The sequence below is a fragment of the Artemia sp. Qi Xiang Cuo genome, chromosome 21 (assembly GCF_049724085.1).
Source record: "Artemia sp. Qi Xiang Cuo chromosome 21, ASM4972408v1, whole genome shotgun sequence".
Classification (NCBI taxonomy): domain Eukaryota; kingdom Metazoa; phylum Arthropoda; class Branchiopoda; order Anostraca; family Artemiidae; genus Artemia; species Artemia sp. Qi Xiang Cuo.
Window position 1 is genome coordinate 6,850,992 of NC_142814.1, and position 11,985 is coordinate 6,862,976.

An 11,985-nucleotide genomic window follows, 5' to 3' on the forward strand; every position below is an offset into this window, starting at 1 on the left:
CCCCCAGGGAATAGCTTACAACCCTTGCCCTGGAGGCTGTGGGGTTGTGTCAACCTCAAAAACATAATTTATATCTAGAAATCAACTATGCTGAACAAAATGGCTGTCTAAAAATTTTTATTGGATGTGTTTAGGGAAATGGTGGGTATGAGAGGGGGGTTAGTTGCCCTCCAATCACTTTTGACTATTAAAAAGGGCACAAGCTACTCAAATTTCTAATTGAATGATTGCTTTTCGAAGCTTCTACGACAACTTCTTCGATACGAAGTGCCCTGCTCTAAAGGAAAAAAATAATAGATGATACATTGTGCCAGCATCGTTCTTATATGCCCTCAGGGCATAACTTAAAACCCTTGCCCTGAGAGTTGTGGGGAGTGTCCTCCTCAAAAACATATTTTCTATCTGAAAATCAACAACGCTGAACAAAATGGCTATCTCAAAATTTTGATTGGATGTGTTTGGGGGAACGATATGCCAGGAGGGGGGGGGACTAGTTGCCCTCCAATCACTTTCGACTATTAAAAAGACACTAGCCCTTTGAATTTCCAATCAAATGAGGCTTCTTTGAAATTTCTACGACAACTCTTTCTATAAAAATCTTATGTGCCCCCAGGGCATAACTTATAACACTTTCCTCCTCGAAAACATAATTTCTATCTGGAAATCAACTCCACTGAACAAAATGGCTATCTCAAAATTTTGATTGGATGTGTTTTGGGAAACGGTGGGTGTGGAAGGGGTGTTAGTCGCCCTCCAATCACTTTTGACTATTAAAAAGGGCACATGTCACTCCAATTTTCAATTGAATGAGCCCTTTTTAAAGTTTGTACGACAACTTTTTCGATACGAAGTGCTCTGCCCTAAAGGAAAAAAAAAATAATAAATGATACATTGTGCCAACATCGTTCTTATATACCCTCAGGGAATAACTTAAAACCCTTGCCCCGAGGGTTGTGGGGGAGTGTCCTCTTAAAAAACATAGTTTCTATCTGGAAATCAACTATGCTGAACAAAATGACTATCTCAAGATTTTGATTGGATGTGTTTGGGGGAATGATTGGCGTGGGGGTGGGAGGCTAGTTGCCCTCCAATCACTTTCGACTATTAAAAAGGGCACTAGGCCTTTGAATTTCCAATCGAATGAGCCTTTTTTGAAGTTTCTACGACAACGCCTTCTATAAAACCTTATATGCCTCCAGGGCATAACTTAAAACTCTTGCCCCAAGGGTTGTGGCGGAGTGTACTCCTCAAAAATATATTTTCTATCTGGAAATCAACTATGCTGAACAAAATGGCTATCTCAAAATGTTGATTGGATGTCTTTGGGGGAATGATGGGCGTGGGAGGGGGGGGGGGGCTAGTTGCCCTCCAATCACTTTCGACTATTAAACAGGGCACTAGCCACTCCAATTTCCAATCGAATGAGCTCTTTAAGAAGTTTCTACGACAACTTATTCGATACGAAGTGCCCGGGTATTGAGGAAAAAAAAAAATAATACATTGTGCCCACACCGTTCTTTACTTAGGCAGCGCTATTGCCCTGCCTATGATCAAATTTGGTTTTGTGGGTCTCACAAGTCCCATCCGTCAAGAAAGGGTAAAAAAAAAGTATAATGAATTTTTGAGAAAATTTTTCTCACAGGTATTATATCAACGCTTGCCTTTATAACACTAAGATGTTTGATGACAAACCAGCTCCCTCGAGTTGGGTATTTCAAAGCTCTTGACGGATACTCGAGTTGGGTATATAACAGATATACCCTCAAGTTGGGTATAAAACAGAGCTGATAGCTGATGACAATGATATCATCATTACAGAGAAACTCTGCATGATGTTTTAATAAAATCAAATTTGGTTTTGTGGGTCTTACAAGTCCCATCCGTCAAGAAAGAGTTAAAAAAAAGTATAATAAACTTTTAAGAAAATTTTTCTCACAGGTATTATATCAACGTTTGCCTTTATAACACTAAGACGTTTGATGACAAACCAACTCCCTCGAGTTGGGTATTTCAAAGCTCTTGACGGATACTCGGCAACATGTCTCGTGTTCATTATTGCTACCTTAGTGGAATTCGGTTTCGTCAACACTGTTTGGAGAAGAACGTAAGCACACTCTATTTCAATAGCAATTTGTTTATATATATATATATATATATATATATATATATATATATATATATATATATATATATATATATACACATACATATATATATATATATATATATATATATATATATATATATATATATATATATATATATATATATATATATATATATATATATACATGTATACAAACAATCAATTCTTAAATTTATTATTTTCCATTCCTATTAGCGTTTCTATTCATAATCTTACAAGTATTTAAGTATTCTTTTTGTCGTTTAGTAGATATCGTGAATATTTTTAGCGAAAATTTAAACGACATTTTTGGCTTCCTAGGGTAAATAAGCATTTGAAAGCTCTTGATACCGTCATTCTTCTTCTTTAATGCTTTTAAGTGTCAACATTGATTGAAAAGGAAACGTAAGCTTATTTGATTCCATTACTTTTGCAAATAAAAACCATATTTTTTAAAATACATATCATTCTCTACAGAATTTAATTGACATTCAAGCCATTTAGAGGGTTTGAAAGGGAGGAGAGGGGTAAGGTAGCAAGATTATAATGTGTTTATCTTTTAGATATCCAAAATAGGTACTTGTGCATCTTATGGTACCCACGAAAGAAGTCAAGTTTGGTCAATGCTAGTGAAATATAATAAAATTGAATGAATATATAATAGTTTAGAAACAAATTTGGGCTATCTATTTTTACATTAAAGGGGGGGGGGTTGTTGGGGGTAAAGCATAGCATATATTAAATATTTAACCTAACCTAACCTAGGCACCTCCCCCCCTAAATCCCCAGAAATAACAGTTTAAACATTGTAAACGCAATGAAAACCGCGCTTTGCCTTCCATTTCTCTATTGCAAATACCCGTTTGGCAGATTTCGTGTCTGGTTTCCTTCATACAGTCTATAGCGGCGGGTACCAGATAGTGCATAAGTACCCCAAAATGAGATAATCGTTTTTGTCAGGTTTCTATGGATTCTGTCACAAATAGAAATCCGATATTTGAAATAAAAAACGTTTTCAGTAAAGCAAGAAGGACGCTTTTCTGTTTCAAAGGTTAAGAAGCGCAAACTCCTGTTTGGGTTTTTTCGGTTCATTTTAAGCTTAATATGATTTGTTATTTCTCTGTTCATTTTGGGTCTGATTTTTTTAACCCCAATGATTTCTATTGATTTTTTCGAGTTACTGTTTGACTTCATTTATGTACCTGTTTGGTTTATTTTGATTTTTACTTTCCTTTGAAAGATTCAGCTTTTAGGAGAAGTTTTGAAGTCAATCTTTAAAATATACTAACTAAATATCTACGTTAAACCTGAGACGAGTGGAAATAAAGTCAAACAGTAATTCCAGTGTAAAGTGAATATTACCAGCTATCAATAAATAATTGAAACTCAACATGAACAAAATCATATTAAAAGAATGGTATTTAAGGGGATGTGGTTGTCTATTCCTACATTTTCAGGTTCTCTTGTCGGTAAATTTGCCAAAGGATATAAGACCTCTCCACGAGGCTGAGCTATCAAGATCAATCAAGAATTTGGTGGTTGACAAGTGACAAATGTTGACATTTGCTAACGAATGAGTGAAAGCACAATTGTTTTTACGAGTGCATCACATCTCGACGGAAGAAAAAAAAAAGTTCAAGAGAAGGAATTTTGATTGAAACTGGTATTTTTATCAAATCAGCGAAATCTTATACACAGGGATAAATTTTTGAGGGGTAGCCGTCTAGGGAGGGAATCATCCGGGAGGGGCATAAGCCAGAAAAGTGCTAATGCACAAGCAACTACGAAAAATCATTTAAATTTGAATTTCCAGTGTTTTCTTTGGGTGGGGGAGCGGGCAATTATTTGGACACTATAAATGGATGGTAAGTTTGAAGGAAACCAGGGGCGTAGCTTGCTATGGGAATGGGGGCAACATCCCCTCCCAAACCTTGTTCTGCCTCTCCCAAGACCCCAATTTAAAGCCCCCCAAGCTGAAATTTAGTTTCTTCCAAAATCTTGTCAAAACTAAGATAAACCTGCATAATTCAAGCAGCAAGAGAAACAGATCAATTTTCTAGTACATATTTACCTTTACAGTATTATAAGTTACCTTTATATAGTACTCTTAATTTGCGAAATAGTGCCTATATGATACCAAACGTGTTATTTTTAGTTTTTACTGTCATTGTCACTTGGTTTGTGAAAATTGGTTCCAACTTTGCCCCCCCCCCCCAAGTATTTTGAAGAATTACGGCCCTGACGAAAACCCTACCAGGGTCTTAGCCTAACCTGAATTTTAAATAAAAGTTCAAATAGGGATAAAATCCTTTTAATAGACAGTGATGATAGAAATTCACAAAAATACCAGATATTTCGGTCACATATACATTGACCGTCATCAGTAGTAAAACTAAAATAAAACAATTTAAAACAAAATTTTATATACTAAATCAAATAACACTACATATTGTTTGAATCTCTAATTCTTTTCAAAGCAAAGGCGGAAGCTATTCTCTTTGACCTTCTTGGATTCGGTTCATTAGCGTTCAATGATATAACATTTGGACAAAGGTCAACTACATTGGGTGAATTGAACTTTACTCTCTCAGATTTTAATAAATTATCATAGATAGAGTCCAGCCCATATTCACCTGTATCACGATTCAAAGCAATATTCTTGAATAAGATTTTCTTTATTTCAAGAATTTCACGAAAATTTTGCTTTAAACCCCGATCCCTAGAAATCAAAGAGACATTCTCGAACAAAATAAAATGGTCTGGAAAATTAAAAATATGTTCTGAAAGGGCTGAAGTGAAATTTTCAGAATTAGAATCATGCTTTAAAGCCGAAGAAATAGAATCTTTGTGTTGTAATAATCTCATTTCCAAACTCTGGTTAGTACGTCCCACATATGAGTTTCCGCAAGTACAAGGGATCTGATGCTGCCCAAATAAAAGTTGATCCTTCCCAAAATTTAAAAAACTGCTCAAAGTATAATTACTCTTTGAAACTACCCTTGAACCATTACTCTGTAAAATTCTTTTAAGTTTTTCACTAAGCCCGGTTACCTTTGGCAATGATCAAAAAACCCCCTTCTCCCTAGTTGTCTTCAAGACTTCCTTAGAAATCTCTAGAAGCATTTTTATTCTTTTTGGAAAAAGCTGGTTAATTAACCACTCTGGATACATATTGCTTATTAGTATTTTTCTTAGAAAAGACAACTCCTCCTCAACAAATTTTGGAGAGCAAATACTAAAGATCCGATCAGTTAAAAAAATGATCAAACCAATTTTTACTTGGCGAGCGTGACCGGAATTATAAGGCAAAAATCTCTTGTTATTTGTCGGTTTTCTATAAATTTTAAAATCCAGACTATTTTGATTTTTCAAAAGAAGAACATCAAGGAAAGGAAGTTTCCCATCCTCGTCCAATTCAACGGTAAACTTTAAATCCCCTCCCAAACAATTAATATGCTCCGAAAATCCTTTTAATTCATCTTACCCCTAATTCCATACTGAAACAATTTCATCCATATACCGGCCCCAGAAAAAATGTTTTAAAAAATATGAATCTAACGCAATTGTTTCAATATTCTCCACAAAAATATTATCTAATAAAGGGGATAAAGGGGCCCCCATAGGTAAACCATTTATTTGTTCTAAATACTCCCCTCTAAATTGAAAAAAATAAGAGAACTTATTGCACAACCTTACTAAATTCATAATTACAGAAACTTCCAAATCTGTTTTGCCACTAATCAAATCCAAATGTCTTAAGAGCCTTCCTTCTAGAAGAGTTTCGGCTGTTTCTACATCAATATTTGCGTACATTGGTACAATGTCGAAGCTTGAAAGCAAAAATTCAAAGAAATTTGTACTTTTTTCAGTTTTTCAACCGAATTTGAAAATTTCTTAATATATGAAATTTGTGTAGAAAAATTGGGTTTACAGATTTACAATAATCATTTACTCAAAACACTCGTTGGTGGTTTTGTAATTGACACAATTGGTCATAATGGTAGGTTAAGCTTATGAATTTTGGGAAGTCTATATAATTAAGGGCACAAGGAACTGCGTGACATGCATTTGTAATAGAGTTGAGGTGTAATTTTTCCTTCATCCTTTAAGCACTTCAATTCTTTCTTAAACTTATTTGTAAAAGAGTCCGTTGGATTATACGATAGCTCCTTGTATGTTTTTTCATCCTCTAGTAAAATTTTTAATTTTGATTCGTAGTCCTCAGTATTCATCACAACTAAAGTGTTACTCTTATCTGCTTTTGTAATGGTAATTGAACTATCCTTTTTCAAGTTTTTAAGAATTTTTATGTCTTTGATGGTCGTACTAGGAAAATTCGGTTTCAATACAAAATTAGACAGGGTTTTTTACGGTAGAAGCTCTTACTAAGCTAACATCTTTTATTATATGTGCGTTTTTATGCAAATATGTTTCTATTGAAGAGATAATGTCTTCCACGGGGACTTTATCCGGTTTAAAACAAAATTTCGGACCCTTTTCAAGCACTGATTGTTCTTGTATCGTTAAAGTTCTTGATGAAAAATTAACCACACCTGGTCCAAGAATTGACAAAGGTTTTACCGAATTATTTGTTAATAATTTCGAAAACTTTTTTAGCAATCTTTCTCTGGAGAGGCGAAAGTCATGATTGAAGTGATTTTTTCCTGTTTGTTGAATAAAACAAAAGTCACTTACATTAACCTTTTTTGATATAAGATTTTCCAGGGAAAGTTTATCTCTCACTATTAAAGCTCTTTTTCGACTTTTATCCTTAATAATGTGATTTAAAGCCTTGAAATGTAAGCTTCGTTCAAACTTTTCTTCCTTGATAGTGCCCAAATGTAAATTGAATTTTAGTTAAGGTGGTACAATTCTCATCTTCTTACATCGTAGAAGAAAATCCTGTTGGTTGATAACAGTTGCATGCTTTTTCTGAGTGTTTATATATTTACCCACAAATTTGGTCAAATCATCCATATAAATATGACGTATATAATGTTGGAGACCACACTGCCTTTCCCTGACGATAAATAAAAGTTCAAATAGGAATAAAATCATTTTAATAGACAGTGATGATAGAAATTCACAAAAATACCAGATATTTCGGTCACATATACAGTGACCGTCATCAGTAGTAAAACTAAAATAAAACAATTTAAAACAAAAGTTTATATACTAAATCAAATAACACTACATATTATTTGAATCCCTAATTCTTTTCAAAGCAAAGGCGGAAGCTATTCTCTTTGACCTTCTTGGATTCGGTTCATTAGCGTTCAATGATATAACATTTGGACAAAGGTCAACTACATTGGGTGAATTGAACTTTACTCTCTCAGATTTTAATAAATTATCATAGATAGAGTCCAGCCCATATTCACCTGTATCACGATTCAAAGCAATATTCTTGAATAAGATTTTCTTTATTTCAAAAATTTCACGAAAATTTTGCTTTAAACCCCGATCCCTAGAAATCAAAGAGACATTCTCGAACAAAATAAAATGGTCTGGAAAATTATAAATATGTTCAGAAAGGGCTGAAGTGAAATCTTCAGACTTAGAAACTTGCTTTAAAGCCGAAGAAATAGAATCTTTGTGTTGTAATAATCTCATTTCCAAACTCTGGTTAGTACGTCCCACATATGAGCTTCCACAAGTACATGGGATCTGATAAACCCCACTTTGTTGCCCCAATGAAGTTAGATCCTTCCCAGAATTTAGAAAACTACCCAAAGTACTATTACTCTTTAAAGCTACCCTTAGACCATTGCTTTGTAAAGTTCTTTTAAGTTTTTCACTTATCCCGGGTACACATGGTAAGGAATAAAAAACATCCTTCTCCCGAGTTGTCTCCAAGACTTCCTTAGAAATCTCTAGAAATTTTTTCCTTCTATTTGAAAAAGTCTGGTTAATTAACCATTCTAGATACATGTTACTTATTAGTATTTTTCTTAGAAAAGACAACTTCTCCTCAAAAATTTTGGGGAGCAGATACTACAGATCCGATCAGTTAAAGAAATGATCAAACCAATTTTTACTTGGCGAGCGTGACGGGAACTATAAGACAAAAATCTATTGTTATTTGTCGGTTTTCTGTAAATTTTAAAATCCAGACTATTTTGATTTTTCAAAAGAAGAACATCAAGGAAAGGAAGTTTCCCATTCTCTTCCAATTCAACTGTAAACTTTAAATCCCCTCCCAAACAATTAAGATGTTCCAAAAATCCTTTGAATTCAGCCTCCCCATAATCCAATACTGAAATAATGTCATCCAATTATCGGCCCCAGAAAATTTGTTGTAAAAAATATGAATCTAACACAATTGTTTCATTATTCTCCACACAAATATTAGCCAATAAAGCGGATAAAGGGGCCCCCATAGGTAAACCATTTATTTGTTCGAAATACTTCCTTCTAAATTGAAAAAAATAAGAGAACTTATTGCACAACCTTACTAAATTCATAATTACAGAAACTTCCAAATCTGTTTTGCCACTAATCAAATCAAAATTTCTCAAGAGCTTTCCTTCTAGAAGAGTTTCGGCCACTTTTACATCAATATTTGTGTATATTGATACAATGTCGAAGCTTGAAAGCAAAGAATTCGAAGAAATTTCTACTTTTTTTCAGTTTTTCAACCAAAGTCGAAGAATTCTTAATAAACGAAATTTGTGTAGACAAAAGTGGTTTACAGATTGACACTAACCATTTGCTCAAAACACTTGTTGGTGACCTTGTACTTGACACAATTGGTCGTAATGGTAGGCTAGGCTTATGAATTTTGGGAAGTCCATATAATTTAGGGCACAAGGAACTGCGTGGCAGGCATTTGTAATAAAGTTGAGGTGTAATTTTTCCTTCATCCTTTAAACACTTCAATTCGTTCTTAAACTTATTTGTAAAAGAGTCTGTTGGATTATACAATAACTTCTTGTATGTTTTTTCATCATTTAGTAAATTTCTTAATTTTGATTTGTAGTCCTCAGTATTCATCACAACTAAAGTGTTACTCTTATCTTCTTTTGTAATTGTAATTGAACTATCCTATTTCAAGGTTTTAAGAGTTTTTATGACTATGACATGTGCACTATGAAAATTCGTTATGAATACCCAATTAGACAGTGTTTTTCTAGTCGAATATCTTACTAAGCTTACATTTTTTATAAGATTTTAGTTTTTATTAAAATATGAATCTCTTTAATATATATTTTTTTCAAAGGGGACTTTTTCTGGTTTCAAACAAAATTTAGGACCCTTTTCAAGCACTGATTGTTCTTGTATCGTTAAAGTTCTTGATGAAAAATTAACCACACCTGGTCCAAGAATTGACGAAAATATTACCGCATTATTTGTTGATAATTTCGAAAACTTTTTGAGCAATCTTTCTCTGGAGAGGCGGAAGTCATGATTGAAGTTACTTTTTTCTTTTTGTTGAATAAAACAAAAGTCACGTACAGAAACCTTTTTGGATATGAGATTTTTCATGTATAGTTTATATCTCAATATTAAAGATCTTTTTCGACTTTTATAATTGATAGTGTGATTTAGAGTCTTGAAATGTAAGCTTTGTTCAAAATTTTTTTCCTTGAAAGTGCCCAAATGTAAATTGAATTTTAGTGAAGGTGGTACAATTCTCATCTTCTTACATCGTAGAAGAAAATCCTGTTGGTTGATAACAGTTGCATGCTTTTTCTGAGTTTTTATATATTTACCCACAAATTTGGTCAAATAATCCCCATAAATATGACGTAGATAATTTCGGAGACCACACTGCCTTTCCATGACGATAAATAAAAGTTCAAATAGGGATAAAATCCTTTTAATAGACAGTGATGATAGAAATTCACAAAAATACCAGATATTTCGGTCACATATACAGTGACCGTCATCAGTAGTAAAACTAAAATAAAACAATTTAAAACAAAAGTTTATATACTAAATCAAATAACACTACATATTGTTTGAATATCTAATTCTTTTCAAAGCAAAGGCGGAAGCTATTCTCTTTGACCTTCTTGGATTCGGTTCATTAGCGTTCAATGATATAACATTTGGACAAAGGTCAACTACATTGGGTGAATTGAACTTTACAGAAAATATGTTTTAAAAAATATGAATCTAACGCAATTGTTTCAATATTCTCCACAAAAATATTAGCTAATAAAGGGGATAAAGGGGCCTCCATAGGTAAACCATTTATTTGTTCGAAATACACCTCAACTCAATTACAAATGCCTGCCACGCAGTTCTTTGTGCCCTAAACTATATGGACTTCCCAAGAGTCCTGAGCATAACAGACCTGGACGACCAGTTTTGTAAAATACACGATCGCCTACACGCGTTGTGAGCTAGTGGTTTGGGTAAATCTGAAAACCTCTTGTCTAGACAAATTTTGCATATTAAGAATTCTTCAAATTTGGTTGATAAACTGAAAAAAGTAGAAATTTCTTCGAATTCTTTGCTTTCAAGCTTCGACATTGTATCAATGTACACAAATATTGATGTAAAAGTAGCCGAAACTCTTCTAGAAGGAAAGCTATTAAGAAATTTTGATTTGATTAGTGGCAAAACAGATTTGGAAGTTTCTATAATTATGCATTTAGTAATGTTGTTCAATAAATTTTATTATTTTTTTCAAGTCAAAGTGAAGTATATTTAACAAATAAATGGCTTACATATGGGGGCCTCTTTATCCCCGTTATTAGCAAATATTTATTTGGAGAATATTGTAACAATTGCGTTAGATTAATATTTTTAAAACATATTTTATGGGGCCGATATATGGATGACATTATTTCAGTATGGGATTAGGGGGAGGAGGAATTAAAAGTATTTTTGGAACATCTTAATTGTTTGGGAGGGGATTTAAAGTTTACCGTTGAATTGGAAGAGGATGGGAAACTTCCTTTCCTTGATGTTCTTCTTTTGAAAAATAAAAATAGTCTGGATTTTAAAATTTACAGAAAACCTACAAATAACAATAGATTTTTGTCTTATAATTCCAGTCACGCACACCAAGTAAGAATTGGCTCGATCATTTCTTTAACTGATCGGATCTTTAGAATTTGCTCTCCAAAATTTGTTGAGGAGGAGTTGTCTTTTCTAAGAAAAATACTAATAAGTAACATGTATCCAGAATGGTTAATTAACCAGACTGTTTCAAAAAGAAGAAAAAGGTTTCTAGAGATTTCTAAGGAAGTCTTGGAGATAACTTAGGAGAAGGATGTCTTTAGTTCCTTACCATAGGTACCCGGGTCAAGTTAAAAATTTAAAAGAATTTTACAGAGTATTGGTCCAAGGGTAGATTCAATTAATAATAATACTTTGAGTAGTTATTTAAATTCTGGGAATGATCAACTTTCATTTGGGCAGCAAAGTGGGGTTTATCAGATCCCTCGTACTTGCGGAAGCTCATATGTGGGACGTACTAACCAGAGTTTGGAAATGAGATTATTACAACACAAAGATTCTATTTCTTCGGCTTTAAAGCTAGTTTCTAAGTCTGAAGATTTCACTTCAGCCCTTTCTGAACATATTTATAATTTTCCAGACCATTTTATTTTGTTCGAGAATGTCTCTTTTATTTCTAGGGATCGGGGTTTAAAGCAAAATTTTTGTGAAATTCTTGAAATAAAGATAATCTTATTCAAGAATATTGCTTTGAATCGTGATACAGGTGAATATGGGCTGGACTCTATCTATGATAATTTATTAAAATCTGAGAGAGTAAAGTTCAATTCACCCAATGTAGTTGACCTTTGTCCAAATGTTATATCATTGAACGCTAATGAACCGAATCCAAGAAGGTCAAAGAGAATAGCTTCCGCCTTTGCTTTGAAAAGAATTAGAGATTCAAACAA

The 11,985-nt window shown here is 33.4% G+C and overlaps 1 protein-coding gene across 1 annotated transcript in view; it reads left to right on the forward strand.

The window, feature by feature from the left end:
- LOC148939197 (pH-sensitive chloride channel 2-like) overlaps positions 1–11,985 on the forward strand; it is a 79,534-nt gene that overhangs the window by 53,097 nt on the left and 14,452 nt on the right. The window contains exon 7 of the mRNA XM_089106649.1: positions 1,939–2,104. Within this exon, the coding sequence (XP_088962775.1) occupies positions 1,939–2,104 (166 nt within the window). The remainder of the gene's footprint in view (positions 1–1,938; positions 2,105–11,985) is intronic.